We start from the raw sequence: 25,918 nt of genomic DNA, 5'->3' as shown, positions 1-25,918 counted from the left end.
CAGAGTGTACTGCTGTCTTTCATCCATCAGGACCTCCAGGGCCTTCTCTGCTGAGCTGCTCTCAAGTCATATATAGATACAAGTCATTACAGACAATCTCAACAATACTAGTTCAATACCTTGCTAACAGCAAGGTTAACTCCAAGCATCACTCTTACATGACTTGCACCAGCCTTGTTCTCCAAAAGAACAGCCCACAGGACAGAGATTCTAATCAGACTGCACATTCACTAGCACACTGCACACTGTAATGCTCAGCCCAAAACTACACAGCAGTTTAGTATATATGACATTATAATGTTTTCAAATCCGAGTTTAAAACTGCCACCTATGTTTTCCTTCTCACATCAGACATATTACACTGACCACTGATAACAAGCAAGCTTTCTTAGCTGCAGAAAATCACCTTCAACATCTTTGGTACTGCAGAACTCACATTAAGACACTGTGCTGTTTGGACATGTGACCAGATTCTGCTCCCCTTCCTTCCCGGAGGGAGCTTCAGCATTAACTTTCACTCAGCAGTTTGAACCTGTTCTCCCTGCAATAGTTCGGCCTTCTGAGAATGCTCTATGAGCTCTATTTCATTTGATCCAGATCTTCACCTCTCATGTGAGGAAGAAGAGAAGACACTGGCTGATGCAGTCTTTAACAAATGCCATTTAGAACAAAGCAGTTAATGAAAAATAAAAGGTAGTGCAGAGTAAGCTCATGACATACAGCGATGTATGGATTTGCAGCTGAGGAAGAAAAAAGTGATGCATGAGCTGATGTGTTCTTCCATAAAGGAGGACATTTGGTCCTCCAGTGCCACACTGAGGAGACAGGCTTCTAACTGAATAGACAACTGCTCATCGACACCACCCCGTGAGCCAGACAAACAGAAACCATGCAGCACCATAGCTTCTCTCTAAAAGCTTACATTGGTATTTATACAGGCAGCACCTTCACATACACTGACGCCTATGGGAAAGAGGAAACTGCAGCTGACATCGACAGGCACCAACACAACTCAAGAGCAGCAGGGAGGTTCCTTCACTCTTCTCACATGCTCTCCCTCCTTCCCTCACTGCATCTCCATCAGCCCAGCTGGGAGGTTCCCTACACTGGGGCTCCTTCCTCTCAGGCTGCTCTCCCAGCCTTTAAACAGCAGAGCCATGTCTAAAGGCCTGTTGGCATCTTGCACCAGAAGCCTCGTCTGCCACCACATGCACATCTTCCCCTTCCTCAGAGTCTTTCCCTGACCTTCATATAATTGCAGGATGACTTTTAAGACAAACTCCTTTTTTTAAACAGGGAGCCTCTAAAATAATTAGTTTACCAGTTGCTCCACAATTCCTGTCAAGACACAAGGAACTTCCACATAGTGTATGGGCATCACCTCCAGAAGAAAACAGGAGAAATCCTTTCTGTATAAAATCCTTTCCTTTCACACAAAGCAGAAGCTGGGAGAATGGTATGAGTGATGTGCATAAGTGCACACAGAAGGGCACTGTACCTCATCAGTTCAGCCAGGAGATTAGAGACAGAACCACTCATTTGAGACAGATTTTGTAAGCCATGTCACCAACATGCCGGGCCATGCTACAGAAACTTGGCAATTATCTTTCTGGAGGGATGCCACCTTTGTTCATTAATTGTCAGCTTTTATTTAAAAGCAGAAAGTAAAATCTCCAAAAATCTCAGCTACAACAAAACTGTTAGAAACACAAATAAGGTGCAACTGCTGCAGAGATAACCACTTACACAAACACAGAGCCCAGATAATGACCCAGAAATTTTCCCATACAACCCAAATGGGTGAACGGAATACACAATATTGAGCACAGCTCTAATAACCACAACATGAAGATGGTCCTCCACACCCAGTGATATCTGGTGCTTTGGTGTCACAAAGAAATGGTATCTAGCAGCTCTCACCACTTCTGACCCATGAAATCAGCAAGTCCAAAGTAAGTAATGCCAGAACCACAAGATACACATGGTAACAGGTGTCCAAAAGGAATAACAGAAGCTTCAACTAAGCACAGTCCTTGTCTCCTGCTGCTCAATCCTGTCTGCCTGGATGTGACAACTTGCCCTTTTCAAGCAGTTTGTTCAGTTTCAGGCAAACAATTCAACCAGAAGGAGAGACTCTTTCTTCAGCAATTGACTCTAAAGGACCAAAAATACATGTTTTGTGTGTTCATGTATTAAACACACACACACACACACGTAAGTGTACGTAGGTAAACGTTTGCACAAATAAAGAAATGGAAGACTAAATTCAGCACTGAGTTAACTGTCTGTAAGAGGTGATGTTTAAGACAAATCCAATTTCATACCTGTCAATCTGAATCTACCCCAGCCATTTCCAAGGCTTAATGTTAGAAATGACAGCAGAAGCAGTATCAAATTGTTAGTATTTTCAATACCTTCAGAAAATGGCATTTCCATTTGGCACCCACCAAGAGTAACATGTGAGGGACACCACTGTTTTCCCACAGTCTGAGACCTGGGAAACTTGCCACCCAATTCTTGGGGGAACACAAGGTGTAGGTAAGCACCTGAATACTTCAATCATACAGAAAAGAACAGGCAGCCTCTGTGTTTGAGCCTTTTCATGCTGATGTAACAAGTACACCAGTACTTCAGTAGGAGAGGAAATATACATGTTATTAGCACAATGACATCCTGAGAGGAATCATTTGTCTTGGATCATATGGGAAGTGACCTGAGTTGCTTCGAGTGCCTGTGACGTACTCAACCTGCCAAGTGAAAAATGAGATGCTTAAGAATCACAGTGTGATCTTCCCTCTCCTTTTAATTTAAAAGGAATTTTCCTTCCAGTGAATTCAAAACTTACAAAGCCGTAAGAATCCCATCCACCAAAGAGCCTGCAGCTGAAAAGCACTCTGAGATGAAGTGCTGAAGGAGGATGAGGTGCAGCTGTACAGCACCCCCACTGAATTGTTCAAGCTATTAAAATAAGCAATGTAAGTGGATTATAACCTCAAAACTCACAAATGTAAATTCTTCAAGTATCGTATAAATGTAAAGAAGTGAGCACTGCTGTGCAGTTTGTTTTTATTCGTGAGGAATAACTATTTGAATCTTACACACGTGGTTTAACTTCAGTTTGACATTCTGATTTGTCCAATCTAAAACAAAAATCACTGCTGCATCCCAGTGTGTTTTCCTCTTCCATACTAACGAGTTACAGTGTATGAGATCAGTTCTTTCCTCACAGTTTATGCATTTTGAAAATGTATTACAGAAACAACTTTAAAACACATTTCAATAATGCCTTGTATTGTCATCATATGCTGCGTTTCAGCAGTTGCCAGTTAGTTTACTATTCAGGTCTGACATATGTCAGAACCTGTGTCAAACGTTACAGTTCTTCCTGGCTACAGAAGTTAATTATATGTTGGTAGTTAGTTAAGTGTTCGTCATCTGATGTCCAGAAACCAAACCTCCATCTATGTTAAACTTTACTGGGGGACTACACAAAGCTGTGATTGTCAAGAATCAATGCAAAGAGACACATTATCCTATTGAGAACAATGGGGCAAATAACATGAGAGGAGAACGGAGTCACAGCACTGAAATACACCTTTCTATTTCAACACAAGCCAAGCACGCTCAGCTTTAAGTGCTGAAAACATGTTGCAATTCACTGCCTTCCCAAATCAACATAGTACATACAACCTACTACTACGTTAAGCTCCCTTGGTGATCCTAAACATCCTGCAGCCAGCCTCTAAGGGAATGGCAAGAACCCAAGTTGAGATTCAAAGTACTGAACAGCAGGGAGCTGGAAGTAGCCCATGAACCCCAGTAGGAGACTACATGTGAGGTGGAGTTGGTAGTGGTTCTGGGCTGCAGGGGAGGTGGCAGAGATGGGATTTCAGCAGTGGGAGGACACCGCTGGTTCACCAGGGTTATGCCTGTGGATGAACTTTGTTTTCCTCAGGGCTGCAGCAAGAAGGGCTTGTTTTCAAATCAAACACCTTTATGCTATACTCTGCCTTCTGTAAATTCCAGCAGCTGAGCGAAGAGGTGGCAATCAATCGTAAGGTCGGCATATAGCAAGTGTTACTGGAACACAATGAAAAGATCAGCCTGCTTAGCAGATTTCTGATCTTTTCAATACTTTGTATGGCAACAACACAAAAGCAAATAACATGGCTCATTTCTACAGGCTTTATTACACAGCAGGTAATTGTACCAAAATAGCACGACTCAAATAGCAGCTGCTTAAAACCAGATGTTGGCATTTTCCTATTTCCTTCCTACCTCTTTCCCTTAAAATCTGATCAGTGAAAGTACCTAAACATGCGTTCCGTATTATGCTTATGTTGCAGATGTTGCCAGATCTAAGCCCAGGGTTCTAATCATGGCATTTCATCTTCTGTTGTGGTTGCGCCTTAAGAAAAGCAAAGGCCGGAGGACGAGGACCAGCATCTCACATCTGCCTGGCCTGCTTTCTGCACACTGCTGCAGCAGGGCTGCCCTTGTGCTCAGCAGGGCTGGAACCATCACTGCCACTTGCCCCACTCCGTTCCCAGCACTAACAAAGAAATTTGCCTCAGGATTAGCCAGAACAGAAATCAGAAGGCATTCATAACTCAGCCCAAATTCCTGTACAGCTTCTTCTTCCTTTCCATCCCTATTACAAACAGGAGGAAACCCAAGCTTTGCTAAGAGGTCTGGATCTCCTCTGTCCGGGCCACCTGAGTGCTTCAAGCTGCACACCCGATGACATACCCTAATTCTTACCTTCACATTAATGCCCGTGTGACTTTTGTTCAGTGAAAGTTCCTACACAGAACATCTGACAATCTCACAATATTTCTGCAACCCAAATAAAAGTACTCTAAAACAATTCTTAAATGAGTAACAGGGATGTCAAAAAGCTTCCTGGTCCTAGCTAAAAATAAAGCCAATATTTTATTTAGAAGTTTACAGGCTTTTGAAGTCCTCCGAGTTTGCCAAACTATTCAATTTCTCATAGTCAGGCACAGAAATGAAAACTCATCAGGGTTGAGCTGGTCACAGGCAGAACCTGGCACAGGCTGCTCTCTTTCATATGTCCTCATGAGTTTTCTGCCAAAAATAAATACATCTGACCACAAAAGCCAAGCACTATACATTTTTCATTCAAAGGCAACGACCTCCTCTGCTCCACAACGTAACATACAATATTTTATTATCACTGCGAAATACCAAATTAGTTTAATTAGTTCGCAGTATCAGCAAACTAATAATTCCACTTGACCATTTGGATCCCTTTGACCCGACAGAGCTTGTGTTTGCTGCATGAAGCACTCCAAGTTTACAGACACATAATGCTGTCTCTAATCACACTCGTGAAGTGATAACCCGGTAAGCACAGAGATGTACTCAACCTTGAGTAAAAATCAGTGGCACAATGGCACAGCATACACATGTACAAAATGATTCCCCCGAAACCACTTGGAATGCACATGATTTTTTGTTTTCTATTACTCTGAATGCAAACTTCAGTTCCTTCATTACTAAGAGAAACACATGCTTGAAACGCAGCCAGAAAATTACAGTTTCATGGTGCATAAACCTCAAAAAAGAATGCTGTGAAATATCTCTACTATGCAAATAATTATATCAACTATAAATTTCATCAAGTGACCCTACCACTGAAGTCTGTACTACTAATAATAAACAGCAACAGAAGCAAGGATAGGAGAAAGCTATTTGAAAACCAAATTTGCTCGGTGCACACTCCTGAGTTGTTTTAGAAGCTGTGTCACATAGCAAACCCTCACAAACCTTCTCACCAGCACTGTAATAAAAATACTTGGTTACAGTTCATTAAGCTTATTATTATGCTAGAAGTTCACATTTCAGAACACCGTCTTGCACTCTGCATACTTCAGAACTGATAAGACAGCGCGTGCACAGAAGGAATGCCTGGACTTCTGAACCTACCAGACAAATGACTTTACAATAGCAATACTGCCATTTTTGAATTAAACCGAAAAACATACTGTCAGAACTAATTTTAATGAGCTACTTTTCCATAAAGAACACAGTGTGTGCCAACACTGCACCAAAATAATTCCTCTGGTCCTGGAAGTTAACCGAGGAAACCCAATTCATCTTTCACTAGCAAATTTAGTTTCTCAAAGCAGCAGCGGAGGGAGTAAACACAGAGTGACTGCCATCCCTCAGTTACCACACTCCAACAAGCCATATCCACCTCCACGGGCAGAAACGCAAAATACCTGTGTTTATGGGGAAGTAAAATCCCTCCATTTATTTTAACAGCACAGAATAAGATTAGGATGGAAAAAACACTTGCCGTGTTGATTTGGAAACATTCAGAGCCCGGACTTAAAAGTTAAGAGGATCAGTGTTTTAAGAACTAAACTTGATGTTGAACAGCGTAGAACTGAAAACTCTGTTTTAACCTAAAATAATTAAGAAAACTTATTCAATGGAGCAAGAGTAATGAAACAGCTTTTTCTTTCTCACCCACTCCCAGCACTGCACAATCCAATCTATCCACTGTCCTCGGCTTGGAGTTTTAGATTTTATCCTCAGAGTGCTTCCCTACTACTGCCTAAAAACAACCAACCATTCTGAGCTCATAAAGAAACATGATTAATATACTTCGTTAGGGTTATTTATTTAGAAGTTTCTTGAAACATCACCGTACTGCCAGGGAAAAATCACACTTGGATCAGTAACTTCAGAGAGCACCATATTTTGTATCATAATATAAGGTTCTCATTTCAATTCTGGTATTTGTCAGAGAAATACCACACCAACAACCACACGTTTTTAAAATTCCAGTTCAACAACAACTGAAAAAACAGTTTGCAGCGCTGACATCGGAGCATAAACATGTTCTGCTCCTTCGTATGTCTTCCATTCTCCTTTTTTCGAACAAAGAAAAAGAGGAGGAATAATGTTAAATTACACAGCTCAACTGGCAGATTAACGATATGGAACAGTTGGGAGGAGGGAAGGGAAGCACAGGAAAAAAAAGACTATCAAAATAGAAGGGCTTTATGGCAACAAAAAAACTTCTTAAGTACTGAGATCAAATCGGTTTACATTATAAGTCAAATCGAGTTCCGTTGCTCAGTAAGATAAATTAATTTTCTAAAATCATTCCCAGCGTGGTGGTCATTACAGGAACAGGACCATGTTTAGATACTACCATTCAAACTCAATTCCCAGCACTCTTTCTCCACAAGCCCTTCTAGCTCTGAATTTTAATGCTAAGTCTCTCTCTAAAAATGACTTTTTAAGAGATTTCTGCTTAAACACAAATAATCATAAAGCTGATTTTTGCTACAAATCTTATCAATTACTTCACTATAAGAATTTAATAAACGGCAAAAACACAATTCATAAAAAAAACCCACGTTGTATTTTTGTCACAATTTCATGACTGATACAACTGTTTTTCTCTTCAACACCGGGGGGGAAGGGAAAAAGTTTGGGAGGTCACGTAACAGAAGAAAAATCTTTGCCCAGTTTAGTTTGGTCAGCAGTGTTTACTTTTGGTCCAGTGACAAATCATAAATGAAAACCAAAAGATGACAGCAGTCTGCCTGGACTCAGAATAATTGCTTGTACTAATGTGAAAAGTTGCAAAGGAAAACATGCTTAACTTGCAGACAGCAGCAGTCCTAGGACAGATGCCAGGTTATTCAAAACCATATAAGGACATACCTTTTTATCATATACATCTTGCCAGTTTACTCCAGCAAAGAAACTATGACGCATGATTTCTTTTGCATCATCTGGGCCTCCACCAAGTCTAGATAGAGAATAAAGAAGTCCATATTAAACAAGCTCTACTCCTAAAAGGAGATTAAATTTACAGGATTGTTAGAAAAGTGACCATTTGTTTTTCAGTATCCGGGAACACTTCTTACCCGTTCAACACGATTTCTCCCCTGTTCAACATGAATTCAAGATAAAAAGTGAAAACAAAAGCATCCAAATAACATTCTGTTCTACTTGATTATTTCAACCACCGTGTTTATTACTGTCCATGAGTTTTTAATAATCCACTCATTCAAAACACATTCTTGAGTCTTCTTGAAATGCTGACTGAAGGATGTGGCACCACTAAAAACCAAAACTAACCCAACAAAGCTGACACAGAATTTTACCAGGGAGGTGCCAAGCACTGAATTAGTAATGACTGACACATCATTTTCATAAAGTGTTTCTTGCTGTTGCATCTGGGTGTTGTAACAATTAACCAATTACCATAAAATAGCCTCAATCTGAGTTAATTAGTATAAATTAATAAATTGTAGGCCTGCTGAGAAGGTTATTTAAAGGCCACTGTAAATAACCACACTATTCATTGCAGCCCATAGCTTGCCAAAGCCAGACTCCGGCATATCATCTCTGGAAGCAAATTCCACCTACTCTGGGTGAACCTGCACAAGGTGGTTTGAGCTCCCACAAGCAGACACTGCTGCCAAGAAGGGTCCCTTCCCTGCCCATACATCTCACGTCTCCTCACTTTCATCTAAAGCATCACTTAACACTGATGGTGATACTCACTAGAGGCTGAGAGCTGAGTCAGCTCACTAACCTGAAAGAAAACTAATCCCACAAGGAGAAAACAACAAAGAACCAGCAGCTTTTTTGTTGCTTTAGCAGTCAAATTTGATTCAACATCAGTTTTGGTGAGCTCCCTTGGGCTGCTGTTGGTGGAGAGAGAGCCACACATCCAGGGGAAGGGACCTCCGCCCTTTTCAGCAGCAGGTGGACTTTTTTATGACTGCTCAGCTCTCATCTAACATCTTCCTGAGACTAGCTGTCCTATGGCATGAATGACAGAAGTTGCAACAGAAAAAAAAGAAATCTAAATTAACAAACAGCTTGCATATGTCGTCAACAAGGAGAATGACACAGGCAGTTTGTGTTTCCTTAAAATGAACCGCTAAGGATAAAAAGAAAAGTTTTAAAGGCCAGGAGCAACAATTCTCAAAATTAGTGAAATATTCTGGACTACCATCTCAGTCTTGTAGTGACTGGGCATAAACTTATTTCCATGCTAAATTCTTCTCTGCTTCTTAACCACTCATACAGTTCTCCACACCTCTGCTGAGCATCCCAGTCTGCCTGCACTTTTCTGACTTCCCTCAGTATCTTCCCATCCAGCTGCTCAGAGAAGAGCAGAGCTGCAGTTAACTTCTGTGCTTGCACCCTACTTCTCAGTAGCTAGCAGTGGAACTTGAATATGCATAAGCTTGTAAATAGAAGTCTGTAATACATACTTCTGTCTGCAAAGAATAATTACAGGGAAGTGTCTTTTCAATTCTAAAGGCTAACATATTTCATAAATCAAATTGTTTAGAGGTTAAAATGCAACAGTAATTACTACAGAGACAGATTATTACCTTAAGTGTATTTTTTTGGTTGATCATCGTTTCCTTTTACTACATAAAATAAACTTAATTAAAACAGATGTTGATGGGCAGCAACAGAAAGGTTGACTGCTTGTGCTATGTCAGCTGCCCCACCTGGCTAAGGGCAGGCAAATCCCACCCAGGGGCATCAAAACTTGTCCTGCCCTGAGTGCAGTGAGCATCTCCTTGCTACAGAAAACTTCTTGTCTACAGATTGAGGATGGGGTGCAGGAACCACTGGAAGATACTTTCCTAAACAGCAATCCTGCAGGAAAAAGCCCAAAGAAAGGTGCACACGAAGCAAGTAGGCAATGTTCGCTTTCAAACCACCACATTTAAATCTCACTCTGTATATCGCAAGTGGAAATCTGAGGTCGTATGGCTGTACATGGCTCCTTCTTATGACTGGTCCTTCAGTCAGGAAGACCAGGCATCAGTGTCCTATTTTTACCTTAAAGAATATAAACTGAGTATATTTTTTATGGCTACATACCCAAGTAACTTCACTTACCGCTTATTTGGATCTTTTATCAGTAGGCCTGAAAGTAATGATTTTGCATCTGCAGACAGAGTTCGAGGAAATTTTATGTCCTCCATTAGTATCAGTTCAAATAGTTTCTCATGATCTTGGTTGTAGAAAGGCAATCTTCCACACATCATTTCATACATGACAACTCCTAATCCCCACCAGTCCACTGCACGACCATAGTCATTATCTTCCAATACCTAAGACAGGAAGCAAAGCCAGCTGTAAGGCATGAACTGTTTCAGATGGGATCATTTCTGCTTATTTGATGTGTCTCTATTTGAATGTCTTTCGTAGACTTCATTTCCAGTGTGTAACAAGGACTGCCAGAACTTAGACCCAATATACACAACTGCAGCACTGACCCATACACCTGAGTTCACTGCAATTACAGACAGACTAGGGACTGTGCTGTTATCCCATGTGCAATCATCAGAAACAAGCAAAACATACAATTGGGAATGGTCCCCTCAAAATTATCATGACCGCATTTTCCCCTTTTCTGTGTCTTCTACCATCCTACTTATTTGCAGTTTTAGGAAGAGACACTTCATCTGCTGGCACTGCAGTCTCAGTCAGCATTTTTCAAGGAAAGGATGTAAGGTGTCTCCTTGCTCAGCCACTTCTTTTCTCTATCCCACTTGCCAGAATAAAGCCTGACACTGAGAAACACCTTTCTCTTACTAAAAGCTTAGTTTCTTTGTTTCCACTGTGTTTATACTAAGAACCCGCAATGCATTTCTCCTAACAATTCCATCAAGTTCCATGAGGTAGTCCAAAGCAGCTGAATGGTACTAGTGCACAGAAATATGGCAATATACATTTACCATGACACTACGAGTGGGTGTGTATAATATTATACCATCTCACAAACAACTTTGTGACATTTGTTAAAATGATAAGCCTCCAATGCTGTGTGTCTTAAAAACTGACCTACTCCACAGATTTCCTCCAGGAACCTCAGAGAATTGGAATTAAGAATCTAAATCGTATACCTTGATCTCAACAGATCTTAATATTGCATTACAGAAATAGAAGTGAAATAATAGCAACATACACCCATAATGAAAGCATTTACAATGAAGAACCTGAAGGCTACTACATGGGTATATAATTCAGATTTCTATCTATTACAAGGAGATCATATCCTTGCACTCGAAAAGGTTGTAAATGTTAGAAGTTAATAAATGCTAACATAGAAGGCACTGCATGTGCCTCATTTGCCAACATGTGCTGAATAAAGATACAGTAATATAAAATAAAAACGAACTTAAGAAATTAGATGTAAATAATAAACAATAAGAAAGACCAAAGAAATGAAACTAAAATAGATGGACTGTATTTATAAAGTCCTAAAGAATTCTCCATGGTTTTTGTATCATTAAAAGGCAATTTCTGAAAGACAGAGTACACATACAACTGATTTAAAATACATGTGTCTATTAACCTGCAGAGAACAAAATACCTTTTACAAGACACGGTCACAAACAAACAAAAACGCCAAGCACTCACCCAGACTCAAATAGGAAGCAGACATACAGGAACAGTCATCTAGACACATGGCAGGGAAAGCCTGGTGACATCTAGTAATGCCGTCAGGCTTTAAGGAATAAGGCAACCTCTAGCAGATAAGGTATAAACTTTTTCCATGAGCAGATTATCTTGTGACTGTCAAAAAAGCATAAGAAGACTTCCAGCAATTTCCTCCAAAGCAATGGCAGACACAGCCTGAACTCATCTGGGGACACTGAGAGGCCATGACCACAACATGTCCTACAAGGACACATGCATGACAACATGCAGTCCCAATGGGGGTACAGAGCTTGTTTATCTGCCTCTCCTTTTTCTTCCCCAGTAAATCCAATCCTGCTCCTAAGTGCCTGGTACATGTTATTAGCAGAAGCAAAATACAGTATGGCAATTTTGACGATCCCACAGTAATTAATGCATTCATATTCCTAATTTTCACTGTCTTTAAGGACTAGCAATAGGTATGCGATGAAAGGAAATGTATTATGGATCCTTCTTGTACATATAAGATTAAAAGAAATCATAAATATTAACACATTAACACATACTATTTACAACTGTGCCAAAACACACAGATTCGTTACATCACTGATATTTCCAAATAGAGGGTGAAATTTTGGAAAGTGTAAAACACAACAAATTATCTGAGTAAGAACATGTGACAAAACCAACTCCAATAATTCCAGTATTTTACAATTAATTAAACGCTTTATGAGTTTCAGCACATCATGAGCTATTTGCTGAAAAACTGCATGTGAAATCTGTGGCACTTGCCTTTAAATCACCATTTCTTCTGCCATGGAATAAAAGCATTCTGTGTTTTTCTAATACATGTTTTAGCACCGTTACCATCTCTCCTATTTGTACCATTAGTTATTCTTTTCTTTAGAAGCTATTAAAATACAAAAAAAAAAATAAAAATGGTGAGGCAGTGGTAGTTGCTTTTTACAAGTGAGCTGAGGTGTGGTTTGCACGTGTGATTTATAAAAGCACGCAATGGGAATATAAAGCATTTCATTCTCTGAGTGAGGCAAATCACATGCCCAACAGCTAAAACAAACCAGAGCTGGGGTTTTACCTAATTTATGCAGGGCTTTACCTAATAATAATAAAAAGTATGAGCAACCTTTTGCTGCATTCCCACAACAGCAACAAAACTGTGGTACAAAGAAAGAGCCAAATGTGATTTTTAACCTCTTTTTACATAAAATCATAAAAAAGCATAAAAGCTGGATTAACTGCCTCCTGAACCCGCATATCACCAGCCGGGTTCTCATCCCCAGCTGGCAAAACTGGCAACTCTTTATTTTTGTTTAAATACCTGGTTTACAGCCAGCCAGACAAGCAAGAGCATCAGAAGGCAAAAGGGAAGCAGCCTGGAAACAGTGTCAAGAAAGAAAAAAGCAGCTCCATTTATTGTAATATAAATGGAATAAAATTGTGTATTATGCATTCACGGAAAATAATAATTGTGTGCATTTAAAGTCATCTATGATTTCTATTCTTCCATGGTTTTAAGAAATCTAAGGATTTGCAGACTGAGAAATCAAGTCCAGATACTTCTGCCATCAAATCCATACAATTAGAGTGGGCACGAGAACTAATCTAAACATACTACCCTGGCATTACAGTCTTTTTCACACAGTTCTTGGATCTGAGGGACTTGCTTTTTGTAAAACTTAACAAAGGTCATGAAAGATGAAGGCTTCAGGTCAATGCTGAATGAACATGACACACAGTTGCACATTTTTATCTATGAGTAATTCAGTCTTTTATATATCACGAGGTGGATACCTGCTTTTAGAATGGCCTTAGGTTGTCATAGCCCTTGCTACCCTCTAGCATGTGTGAGGTATCCCTGTGCAAGTGGGACAGCTTAAGCACCTGGCCAGCCATAGCCACAGTGCAAATTCTGGTCTTATAGCCCTGTGTACCACCCTTTAAAGCCACCTCACCTCCAGTATATCCATCCATTCTGTCTCCTGTAAGGGAGACAAATCTGTCTTTAAGACAATGAACTGTCCTAACAACTCTGTCAGGTCACAGCAGGAAAGGCAGCAGGCCCACCAAAACCATCGTAAAGGCACAAGCTCTTTGCTTTGGTGTTTGTTATAAAGCAATGTATTATTTTCTAGGGGTGTTAAACAGGAGGATTGCATGGGATTCAAACACCGCAGAAAGAGCAGCTACAGTAAGTACATGTTCTAGTCAGGTGCACTTTCATACAGATGAAGTTCCACGCCTTCTTCCCCAAAATTAAAACTGTTAGATCCTTTGAGCATATGAAATCCCTTCTTTCATCTGCTTCTCGCACCACTGCCACATGGACTCAGGCTACCTCGTCGAGATCTAGATGAAGTTTTAGGATATGAGAGCTCCAGTGTGATACGACTTCAGCATCTGGATAACATTACAGTCAGCCATTCACCCCTGTTTCACACCTCACATCACTACTGCGCACAGATGATTTCCCAGTGTCATGTAAAGCTTGAGGTGGGCTCACAGTCTGGATGATACCATAGGTTATGAATAAAACCCGGGTATTTATCTCATTTTTACTACTTGAATGTGTCTCACTCCCTTTGTGTTTCAGGCTCTAGTTCAATGACTGGTGCTTCCAGAGGCTGTACTGACCTGAGACACATTCCTGTATCTTTTCCCTTGCCACAATTTCACTTGCCATGTCAAAGTTTTCCAACACACTACATCAGAAAGAAAAGTTTCAGCCTGGGCTATCTGTAAGTCACTTTTGGACCTGAGTCACTACGCTGCCACGAGAGCAGCTGAAGCAGCACATGAGGAGGCAGAAGTAGAAAGCCCAGGGTAGGTGGTGTCAAACAGTCCCAGTCACAGAAATAAATGCCTGCAGGACTCATCACAGAAGCTGTGTGGACTCTCCCTCCTGTGTATGCAGAGAGCTGCAATAGCCATCCTCACCTACTGGGAAGATGAAGGGCCCAATTCTCTTTCCAACCTGTAGTTCTCCAAAGTACTCTGGCTACAAAAGGGCTCCAAAGTGGGTAAAATCAAATTGCTGTACTGAAACCATTTCATTTTTATGCTGCTCTAAAACTTACAGCTGCAATAAGAGGATAGAGTCTGCATTTATATGAATGCTTTTTTAAAAACCTGCGCAAGTGCTGCTAAGATTTGTGTATTTCTAGTTTTAGATAAACATGCAAGAAGTAACATACAAACTTTCTAACAACCAAGAAACATTAGTCATGCATCTGCTTCCAGGCACATGCAGGTACTTTTGTACTTTTATGGATGTTTTAAAGGTTCTGGACAACACTATCATTTTAGCTAAGGGAAAACTACTTATTTACTTTAGAAACTTCATTTGTATTGTGTTCAGAAGGCAACAAAAGCACAGCCCTCATTCTTATAAGCTAAAGCAGTACTATACAGTAATATAGAATCTGAAGAATTGCATGCCTGCAATTAAACAATACTGTTTAATTCACAGTAAAAATTAGTGAAAACATATATTCTCTTCACATCTTCAGTAGCTACTGTAAAAAGTTTTCTGGGCTGCTGCAACTTGAAATACACCTGCAAACTGATCACTAAGAACTAATTCATTGCTGTAACTTCTGGACTCTAACTAAATGTAGACAAATACAAGAATAACAGTGTGAATGAAAGGCTTTGTACAACTCACTGTTGATCTTCTACAAATGGTTGTCAGCACTGGGTTTTATCTTTAAAATAACACTATCAGAATTCATTTTGGTACTTTGCGCTAGATAACCAAGGCAACTCACTGGAAAACCAGTAACATTTTTGACCTAGTTCTGGTTACTCCTAATATACTCTATACAGACTCTACGATAGGACATTAAAAACAAATAGCTTGCTCAATCAATAATTTTGTCAGAACAGATGGGAAAAGATTTAAACATCTAAACAAACCGTCTGCACACCTATGTTGTGATAGAAAACTGAGAACTTGGATACACCAATGTACTGCTAATTTAAGGGGAAAAAACTGTTTTCAATTAACTTTACGGTTCAGGTGGAGCGTATGTTACCTAAGCAGTTCTGGTAACCCTTCACACGTTTTTATTGCTACAGTTGTTGGTTTGCTAACAAATATTCATCCATACATTCAACAAAAGTTGAAAAGTATATTTGCTAAAACTTTCCACCAGTTGCGGTAGGTACTGAAGCAGAGTTTATGGCCCAACTCTATCAAACTACGGTTATAAACATTTCTTTACAGAAACAGACATTGATCCCAAGTGTTAAAATATCCTTCCTACAGAAAGGTATGCTTGCCAAATATGATACACGTTTAGGAACCATCATAAAAGAATCTGCAGGCACCCTCATCTCTCTATTCCCACTGTACTGGCACTACACTACACAATATGCATTAGCATCAAATGCAAGATGTAAGAAATAACAAATAATGACAATATTGTGATAATTTTTTTCTGGTTGCTTGTCATTCTTGATGAAAGCATTTTGATTTTTTACCCACATAAAGCAGCGTTCATTCAGCTTTTGTTTATTGTTCACTGCTCTCAGAAAAACTGAAGGCTTATGCTGAGACAGAAATAATGTTTGTATTGATTAAATGAAAACTAATGGAAAAAATGTCAAGTGTGCTACTGAGAGTCTCTATAAGAATGGTCGTACTTTCTTGCTTCTCACTCTGTTTTACAGTTCTGGTTTGAATACAATGGTTTTATTTTTAGGCAAAGATGAGCTACTCTGTTTTCTAGTCTTTTGTTTGTTTTCTTATTTTTGCATATTTGTTACATCTTTCCCCCCTTGAGAAGTCTGATAGCACATGTGGACAATTAGCTTTTGTGTCCGGTGAGATGAACCAGACTGTACAGAAATTCAAATTCCTGTTACATTACTGTTTGTCTGGTTTCAGGAGAATGTCCACCTCTTGTGCTAACTTATCTGTTGTAGCAGCAGCTTCTCCATTCGTAACCCCATCATTCGATCCTTATGCTGCTGGATACCTTCCCCTGTCCACATTCCACCACGTTCAGCCCAGGGCCCTGCTGGCAATGCCAAGCAGACAAAAATGCTCCAATTGAAATTACTAGGTTTTTGATGACTTAGGCATGTAAGATGACACTGGTACACTAGAATATAGTAAAGTGATAACAATGAGGGGAAAAAAAAAAAAAGTCATATTTGAATGAGATACTAGCATCTCAAATAAATTTATATATATATATATATATATATATGTCCATTTTCTTTCAGCATAAAAATTTATTTGGGATTTTACTGTAAAGAGGAAAATTTCTTATTATAAAAGCACACAAATCAGAAGAGAAACTATTTTCAGGCTTTCTCCTCCCATTCCCTACTGGTCTTCACCCAGAAATAAAACATAGCCAAATACACAACAGACAGCTGTTCAGAAGCACACGCCAACACTGAACCACATTTCCACAGGTAAAATATATTCTATTGTGTCTCTAATAAGAAGCACATTATGCACGAAGTATCTTGGTAAGCAGACAGTAAATAAACTTGAACTATCCTTTTGAAGCCAAAACAAAATTAGTGGAGCAGAATACAACAACATAACTACACTGTTTTGCTACTAAGTGAATTAAATGTATTTTAAGAAAAATGAGTACTGCTTATGAGAAGTTGAGTTTGGGCTTTTAAGCAAAAGCTCACGACCAAAAGCACAGTGTTCCCCGCCACTATGAAGCAGCGTATCATGTTATAGCCAAAAACAAACATAAAACAAAAAATATTTATAACTTCAGCGTCGGTAGAATAATAGTGACTAAAATATTTATCAAATACTGTTTAATTTATGGACTAAAATACATCTTATCAATAGAATTTTCTTTTTAGAGGAGCCTCCTTTCTGCAAGACGGGCATTTATGTTAAAACCCCATTAAACTAATGCAAGGCAATAAACAAATCTTCAGCCCTCAATGCTGACGGTAGGTCCTTGTACGATCCACACAGGAAACAACCACTCTTTTATTGTTTTTGTTATATCTTCTCTGCTTTCTCAGCTTTATATCTGTCCGTATGATCAAGAGGTAATTCCACCCATTACAAATTAGCTCTAGTTGTACAGCTGTCCCCAAGAAAATGATTACGTGCTTACATACATACAACACTACAAATACATGTTACAGAACAACTCTCCCAACAGCACTCTCTTGAGTATGGAAAACAGTTGATTTGAATACACTGTTTTAAAAATCAGACAGAACATAATTTCCACCTTTTCAAGACTCCAGCTGATAAAACATTATGTTCTATCCTTAGACAAAACAGCCTTGTACAATATACCCTCCTAAATTTGCTCTGAACTCTCATAGGTTCTGTTTCTTTCTACCACAAATTTTGAGGGTGCTGTGGGTTGTTTTTTTTTGCCATTTTTGTTGGGGGGGTAGATGGCGGGTGCTCTATTTTGTTCATTCTAACTTGGCGATCAAAGAATTTTTATTTTTACACTATTGCAGAAGTGCATTTTTCTAGGTTTCCAAAACCACCTTATTCAACCTTCCCCATCTGTCACCATCTGCTTCTTTTTAGCATGTACTTTTTGTGTGATCACATAAGCATGTGAAAAATAACTAACATTCAGATGATTGTCTGCTGGTACATTTGAGGACTGGGCATAATAAAAGTGAACTGCCAAAACGTACTTAACACTTCTAATTTTGTTGGGTCTTGCATGTAAGCTACATTTGATTTTCAAACTGTTTTACAGTTGGAAAGTTGATCAGGTACTCTAACAGTAAAACTGAGACTACATAATTAGCTCAGCACTAAAAAGATTATATTCAAAGACAGGAACAAAACCCAGAAATATATCCACACGAGTTCACACATCCATCTTGACTGAGTCTGTCTGCACAACGTTGCCTGAGGCATAGGATAAGATGCTACAAGATGCCTGCTTCTGGACAGTCACAGCCTGTGTCTTCACTCTGCACTGCCAGAGGACAGGGAATAAAGGGCTCCCATAATTACAAGCATATACGAAACCTTGAGGAAATGCTGGAGGAGCAAAGAAACTAAAACAAGAGTAGAAATGCATGGAAATGCAATCCATTCTTTCCAACTCAGCAGATACTGCTTCTAGGTGCAAAGTAATTGGAAATTGCTATTGAGGCACAAGAGTCAGAGGGTGGAGGTATCTATTTCCAGAGCTCTATCACACTTCAGCACACCATCCACTTCTGCTTGCAAATGTCCTTCTTAATCGAGCTTTAATACAAAAAGAACCAAAAAAAGTATGAAACCAGCGAAACAAACGTACCTCCCAGCCTCCAAATACACACTGACTTCATTCTACAAAAATTCCATATGTGAAATTATTTTGTCTTGTTAGAGACAGCACTACAGGCTTCAGGTCTTAAAATACAGTTGTAGTAATACAGACAACTTGGTGTACTGTCTCTCTGTCCTCTCTTGAGAAGAGAATCAAGAGAAGTGAAGAAAATAAAAAGAATCCTGATATTAAGTGAAATGATCCCCTCCTTCAGATAAACCCAAAAAGCCACCAACCAGACAGCTGTTCACCAGAAGTAACCAAAGACAAATGAGAACTTGCTCTCTTGATGTATTAGGCGGCACGAACTCACGGGATGTAACGCGATAGGCCTCCCCGTGCTCGGTAATGTATATGTATGAGGCTGAAATTGGAGCCCTATATAAGGGTCTCACACGGTTCATTAAATGCCATTTTACAGCTCACCATATTGGTGTGATCAGCGTGTAACTTGGTCATGGGGCCGTCAGATGCACATTCTCAATGATGGACGTAGTTCTTTAGGTTACCTTACACAAGGCAACACTCTCTAGTGCATGAGGGATGACAGAAGACAAAATAAAGTCTCCACTGTTTCTCCTAGCAGCACTGTTCCAACTCTCACAGTTCCTACCGTTCTTACAGCCTTGTGAATGCAGTTGCCATCTAACAACATCTTAACAGCTGTTTTACCTTAACATATGCCACTTTCCACAAATTCTCTTCTTTCCTATTTTACATGCACTATCCAATAGTTCCAGACCTGAAAAACAATGGCACATACCTAACATTTATATAAAAGCTGTATAGAATTTCAACAAGCAAATCACTTAGATGCCTCAATTATCTTCAAATTCAAATAAAATGTAAAGGAAAAGGAGATAAATAGGCACAAGCCATAGCAAAAATAATTCCATCTTTCATTACCCTTATGTTCCTAAACCAAAAACTCTGCATCCAGCTCCTCTCTATATTAATTCAATCATCAATTTCTACTGCCTTTCATCTCTGCAAAACACTTCATTACTTTCCATTAAAGGAAAATTAACAAAATAACATAATTGTCTTTTGTTAAGCACAGGTTTGCCTTCCTACCCACATCCACACTTCGTATCTGTATGGAAAACCTCTCATCTCTAAGCTGTGTTCTCTGGCACCTTAATCCACCTGGAAAATAAAATCAGATTCATTTTCTGAATTCCTTTGATCTCCCATTAACCTTTCTCATTACTCTCATCTTTACGCTATTGAAATATACCTCTCAATCAATTTCAAAAGTAAAGAAAAGGCGTCTCTGACTATTTTCTTTTGCACAGCATGCCCACCCAGAGGACCCGTCCCTCTTGTTTCATCAAATTCTCTGCAAACAAGCACATTCGTGCTTTTCCCCATGCCTGAAGGAGCTCCTCAGTAATATTCTTACTACTGCTTTTATCTGCATTAAAGTCTGCCTTTAAAACATTGCTCTCCTATGACACCTGCAAAATATTAAAACACTGACTTTCGTCCTACTCTTACACGCTGTTTCCTAGTCAATCCCTCTGTGCCTATATCCATTAGATTCAATTCATATCAGACAAGTGATGTGGCAGATCACCATATTCTCACTCCAAAAATTTATCAGCCTACCTCTGGCAAATATCCTGAGCCAATATAAGCAAGCACTGTAAGAATGAAATAAATGAACAGCTGCATGAGTGTACAGACAAATGTATAGCTGCCTCTACTACAGCATTTTGTAACCTATATGCACTACAACATCCAAGAAAAATTCAAGTTCAGTTCCTGTAGCACAACTGAAAAGTTTCTTACTGTGACAAATTAGAGTGATCTGAATGGTGCCAGCAGAAGAAAAAAAAAAGGCCAAACAAGCATTACATAACATATAGCATAACATTTCTTTCATCTGCACTGGTAAGCTATAAAACACACAAATCTTCTCATGCCTATCAACAAAGTTATGAATCTATTCTGGTTTTATTTGTTGTCATACAGCCATAAGTGGCTGCAAACTGCGTAAGTGATATTGCAGTGGCCTTACTGTAATATTATTAAATAAAAGACTACTCTTCTTAAAGGAATGCCATCATATAAGGACTTGAACTGAAATACAGAGTCTGAACAGTGTAATGTCATAGAAGGAATTATCCTCATAAATAAATAATCTGACCTAAAGGAAATTTTATTTCTTTGCCCAAGCAGCATCATTTCTCACATATTCTGCCAAAGAAAGTAGATTATAGAGGTGTGTATCTTTATTAGTATGTGTCTGACCCCTGACAATGAGCTGCAAACTATCAAAATCCAAACCGCTCTTAAGTATCTTACAGGTGCATTTACAAGTACGAACACTTTCTCAGTTTTCTCTTTTTCTTCATTAAGCATGTGATACTGTTCAGAAAAGCAATGGTAAGACAACTGAAGTCCAGCTCTAACATTAAGTTCTCATGATCTGCAATTAGCCAGAAGTCTGTACGTCTTTGCCATCTAGTAATGATTTCCATGATCTGAACTACGTGAAGTGAATTTTCCATGTTCATTCCCTGTCACACACACATGAAAATACTGGAGCACCCTGTTTCCCTGTATCAGTCAGCTGTCCCAGGTACGAAAATAGACACAATGGTTCCATGTGATCAAACACTACTGTAACAGCAGAGAATACTAAAGGAAAGGCTGGGTGTTTTTCTCCTAATAGCATTCATTTACTGCTAACGCTATCCTTTTCAATTAGAACTTGTAAATAAAGGCCTTGCTATCTCAGTAACTTGAACTCTGTCTAGGTTCCTTGCCCTAAAGCCTTTATTTCTGAGGTAAAAGGGAATGAGTTCTGTGCTTGTCAGGGTTAATGAGAGGTCATTTTCACTCCCAATAAGTTTGTACAGCGTAGGTCGCCAAAAACACTCATAATGGGAGGTGAAGAAGAGTGGTACACCTATAGAACAGAAAGGCAAATTGGACCAATTAACTTGGGGAAAGTGTCTAAAACACAGGATGATCCATTGCCAAGTTTGAGGGAAGAGAGTTAATGTTTCCAAAACTGAAATTCAATATTCCCAGAAGGGTAGGAGGGTGAAGAGCCATGTTAAATCAGAGACTCTTTATCCCCTTCCTTTAAACTAGGGCACACTCCTCTTCAAAGAACATTTTGAACAGAATTTTACTGGTGGTACTGAGCAGCTGCAAGAGGTGGAGGATCCTCTGATGTATGTGTCTTGGAAAGAAAAGCTGGACTGAAGGACATAAAACTTGAACATAGGAAGTTCCATACTAACATGCAAATTAACTTCTTCAAGGTAAGGTTGCCCAGAGAGGTGGTGGAGTCTCCTTCTTTGGAGATATTCAAGACCCGTATGGATGCCTACCTGCGTGACCTGTTATAGGGTACCTGCTTTAACTGGGAAATTGGACTCAATGATCTCTTGAAGACCCTTCCTGACACTGCGATTCTGTGATACTGTGAAGTTATTTCAGTTGCCTAGAAAGTTGTCTCAGTATTAAGTGTGTGATAATGCATCCATTCATGATCCCTGACCCTGAATACAGGCAAAAATGGAAATACTGGCTAATTCAGGTTCCTTCCATTAAGTAATAATGCTCTTTCTCATGTTAGTATTAAGAGTCGCATTTGGGAATGCAGAGGGAGAGGCACCACAGCCAGTTCTGCTGACTGAAGCCAAAGAGGATAAAAACACAATGTTGAGCATGCTTCCCTGGCTTTTGTTTTGTTTTGTTTTTTCCCTCTCTATCTTTCTCTGTAAGAATCAATGGCAGAGCATTGATATCAGAGCAGATCATTTGACTGACTTGAGTTTACACAGTAGACTCCACACTGGCCAAATCAGAGTTGTGAAGGGAAACAAAACAACATTCTTATGTCCATCCTTCTGGCAGTTTTTAGAAGTGTAATGTTTTACACTCTGAGCAGTGGCTATCTTAAAGACAGAGCTGAATATTCTGGGGTGGCATTTCAACACACATTCAGAAAACAGCTAGCCCTTGCTGCCTACCTCAGCCAGTTCTGAGGTTGATACACTCAACCGCCCAGCAGAAATATCTAGAATTTCAACACCCTGCATCTGGAGAGTTCAGATAACTCCCAGCTAACTCAGTTCCTTCCTCCTGTCCAGGAAAATTACACAAATTCAGTTATGCAAATCAGTTCAGTAGAATCATATATTCCATGTGACAGGCAGATTGAAGATGATTTCTGAAGAAATTATTGAAAGATAAAAGTTTTATCATAGAAAAGCAAACATGAGAAGGAAAAATACATATTAAAGGTGTTATTAAATACTAAAAAGCATAGCATTATTATACATACTATCACTAAAAAGCAAGAGCAGTAGCATATAGAATTATGAACTACTATATTAGAACTATTAATTAGGCAGACTGTCAGTTCTTAACCACAATGAGCAGTTGTTCATCATACAAACACTGCAGTCTAAAATTAAACGAAAAGTAAACATTTTATACCATGTTACAAGAGTATATTCTAGATCATACCTCAGGTGCCAGGTATTCTGGAGTACCACAGAATGTTTTCATTGTTGCTGCATCTGTGATTCCTTCTTTGCAAAGTCCAAAGTCTGTAATCTTTATATGTCCATCTTTATCCAACATTAGATTTTCTAACTGTGCATTGGGGGACAAAAACATTCCCTTAGTACTTCTGAATAGGACAGGCTGCTGCACTACATCAATTTTTTAAATTTTAACAAAAAACTGTGACCTATCATTCCTTGACCAGAAAGCTGCATGTATTTGCAATATGTCACAGTATTCCACGTTATTAAAACAGATTCTGCTACCAATTCTTCTGCTCCAGTAAAACTTGCCTACCACAGCTTTCTTCTCTTCAGTTCCCACACAAGAGAGTCCATGAATAAACTCCACAGCTACACACAAATAACGTGACTATGTTAAAAATTTGGGCTTTTCACAAAGCCAAAATGATTTCATCATAGAAATTTGAGGTTCTTCCCATGTAAGTTTGCAAAAGTTCCCGTTGAAAGCAGGATTATTTTCCAAACAATATGCCTGCACTGTGTCACAGAGTATCTTCAGCACAACTTAAAAGGAGCTTCAGGTAACAGAGCAGGTAACACAACTGTATACAAAAGCCAATCAAAGACTAGCTGCATTCCAGCATTATCTATTTTTCCTGGTATATGAAAGACAAAATAATTTTAAAACTAAGGCTGAAATTCTTCTATTAAGGTATGCTAAACTACTTAAAATGTTCTCAAAACAAAGATGAACATATTTCTTTGGTGAAATATGCAGAATACCATCACATTTTCCCAATTCCCCATTTCCCGTATTTGGAGACACTAACTATTGGAGATTTGTCTGGAAATATGAGCAAAGTTGTCATTAAAAGGGAGAAATAAAAAGGATCAGAGGTTTAAATCTCCTTCATCTAGCATCATTAAGGGACGTTTTTCTGATCAATGTACCTACAGATTACTGGTTTCTTCAGCAAACAGAGAACTTCACACTGAACACAGATTTTTTTTTCCATTAGCTCTGAATAGTGCAACTTTATAATTACTTTGTGCTTGTCCCAACAGTCACTGCAAAAATAAATATTTTGATTACTTTTTTTTTCTTTTTTTTCTTTTACCTTGAGATCACGGTACACAATCTTCCCAGAATGCAGATAGTCCAGAGCTGAGACAATTTCTGCACCATAGAAGCGTGTGCGGTCCTCTGAGAACACCCGCTCTCTCGACAAATGGAAAAACAGCTGCGGGGTAAACAGCAGGGACAGGATTGTAATAATTACTGATTTAGTGGGGGAAATTAACACAAACATAAAACACCTCTCATCACCATATTGTGATGATAGATAGTATACTCTCAGTGGACACTCAGCACTCTTAGACAGCAGCTGGCTTATCTTTTCCAGGTTTCCAAAGGGAGAAAGCGAGCTGTTAAATCAGCGTTTTAATCAATATACCAATCTTGTTTAAGGCATTCTGTTTGCTACTCATTTAACCTTCAGTTACCAGAGGAAAGGAAAAAAAAGTACGCAGCAGCAGCATACTGCACTTCTCCCTCCACCTCTTCCTCATAGTTTTATTTTAAGCCACTCAGAATCATTAAAACACCAAGAGACCGACTCCACCTCGAGTCTTCAGTAAGTTAGTAACTTCCCTTTGCACTGAAAAGACATCCAGCTTTTGAGCAGAGTTTGAACAGGTAAACTGGCATTTTACACAAACAGCAAATTCATGAGGCTAATGATATTACAGTCATTATAAAAAAGCAAACAGACCGCTGCTTAGGGCTTATAAAAGAAAGGAACCTATGCATTTTCTCTTTGCAAAATTTCTTTGGTGTTTTTTAATCTCTTTTTCAATACTTCAGAATTAACACTAATTTGCAGACAACTCTTTAACTGAAATCTTTCAGAGAAAAATATTAATCATTATGTATCACCAGAAATTTCACCTGCAATGCAAAAGCATAAGGTGAAGCTAGAGTTCTGCAGGGTTATCAGTGTCTTATCAGATAAAATATCACCCACAGAACCAAAGCAAGACACATACACATATCCAGAATTTGGCTGTATAATTCAAAGTCACACTAAATTGATAGCTTTACTTACTATGTTAAGAATGCTTGGGAAACACATTAAATCAAGATTAGTTATCTACTATATGCCAAACAGGTGTTCTAACCATCCTTCAAGTTATGATGGTTTCGAGTTTACTACAAAAGCTAATGATCAACAAAACATAAATAAAGCATGATTTTATACATTATATTAAATATAGAGTGTATTTTTTATCTGAAACTGCTCTGAAAGTAATGCCTCCTGCTTTATTATGCTGACCGCTGAGGTCAGAGGTGGACATTGGAGGTATGGCAGTAGAGACTGACCTTTCCTGCCAATATTCCATTACATTTTGTTGCTGTGTGACAGATGGCAGCAGAGGGGCAGTCTGACAAACAGTCATCTGACATGGAAGTGCGTAGGAAACACAGGTGTGGAATTGAATTACTCCATGCGAAAAAAATTGCAAATATTGACATTCACTGACGCTTGTTGAACATTTATGGAGACCAAACAGTGGATATGAGCACAGGGAGGAGGTGGGTGGTGACAGTAACATGAAAGTCAAGTCACATTCTGCTGCACCACAAAATGAAGAGCATCTTAATCAGCTCATCCATGTGAATCAGTGGACCAC

The 25,918-nt window shown here is 39.1% G+C and overlaps 1 protein-coding gene across 5 annotated transcripts in view; it reads right to left on the bottom strand.

The window, feature by feature from the left end:
• AKT3 (AKT serine/threonine kinase 3) overlaps window positions 1–25,918 on the bottom strand; it is a 137,326-nt gene that overhangs the window by 6,675 nt on the left and 104,733 nt on the right. For 3 of the 5 annotated variants that reach the window (XM_015857621.2, XM_015857620.2, XM_015857622.3), the window contains exons 9-12: window positions 24,346–24,468; window positions 23,226–23,354; window positions 9,916–10,130; window positions 7,705–7,792 (exon numbers count right to left, since the gene is read on the bottom strand). In XM_015857621.2, coding sequence (XP_015713107.2) covers window positions 7,705–7,792; window positions 9,916–10,130; window positions 23,226–23,354; window positions 24,346–24,468 — 555 coding nt within the window. The remainder of the gene's footprint in view (window positions 1–7,704; window positions 7,793–9,915; window positions 10,131–23,225; window positions 23,355–24,345; window positions 24,469–25,918) is intronic. The other 2 variants (XM_085541262.1, XM_085541261.1) reach the window with 2 other exon arrangements.

This window comes from Coturnix japonica, chromosome 3, assembly GCF_054131305.1.
Source record: "Coturnix japonica strain WE chromosome 3, WE-NBRP24, whole genome shotgun sequence".
NCBI lineage: Eukaryota > Metazoa > Chordata > Aves > Galliformes > Phasianidae > Coturnix > Coturnix japonica.
Note: the sequence above shows the minus strand (reverse complement) of the source record. Positions and strands in the feature narration are given on the sequence as shown.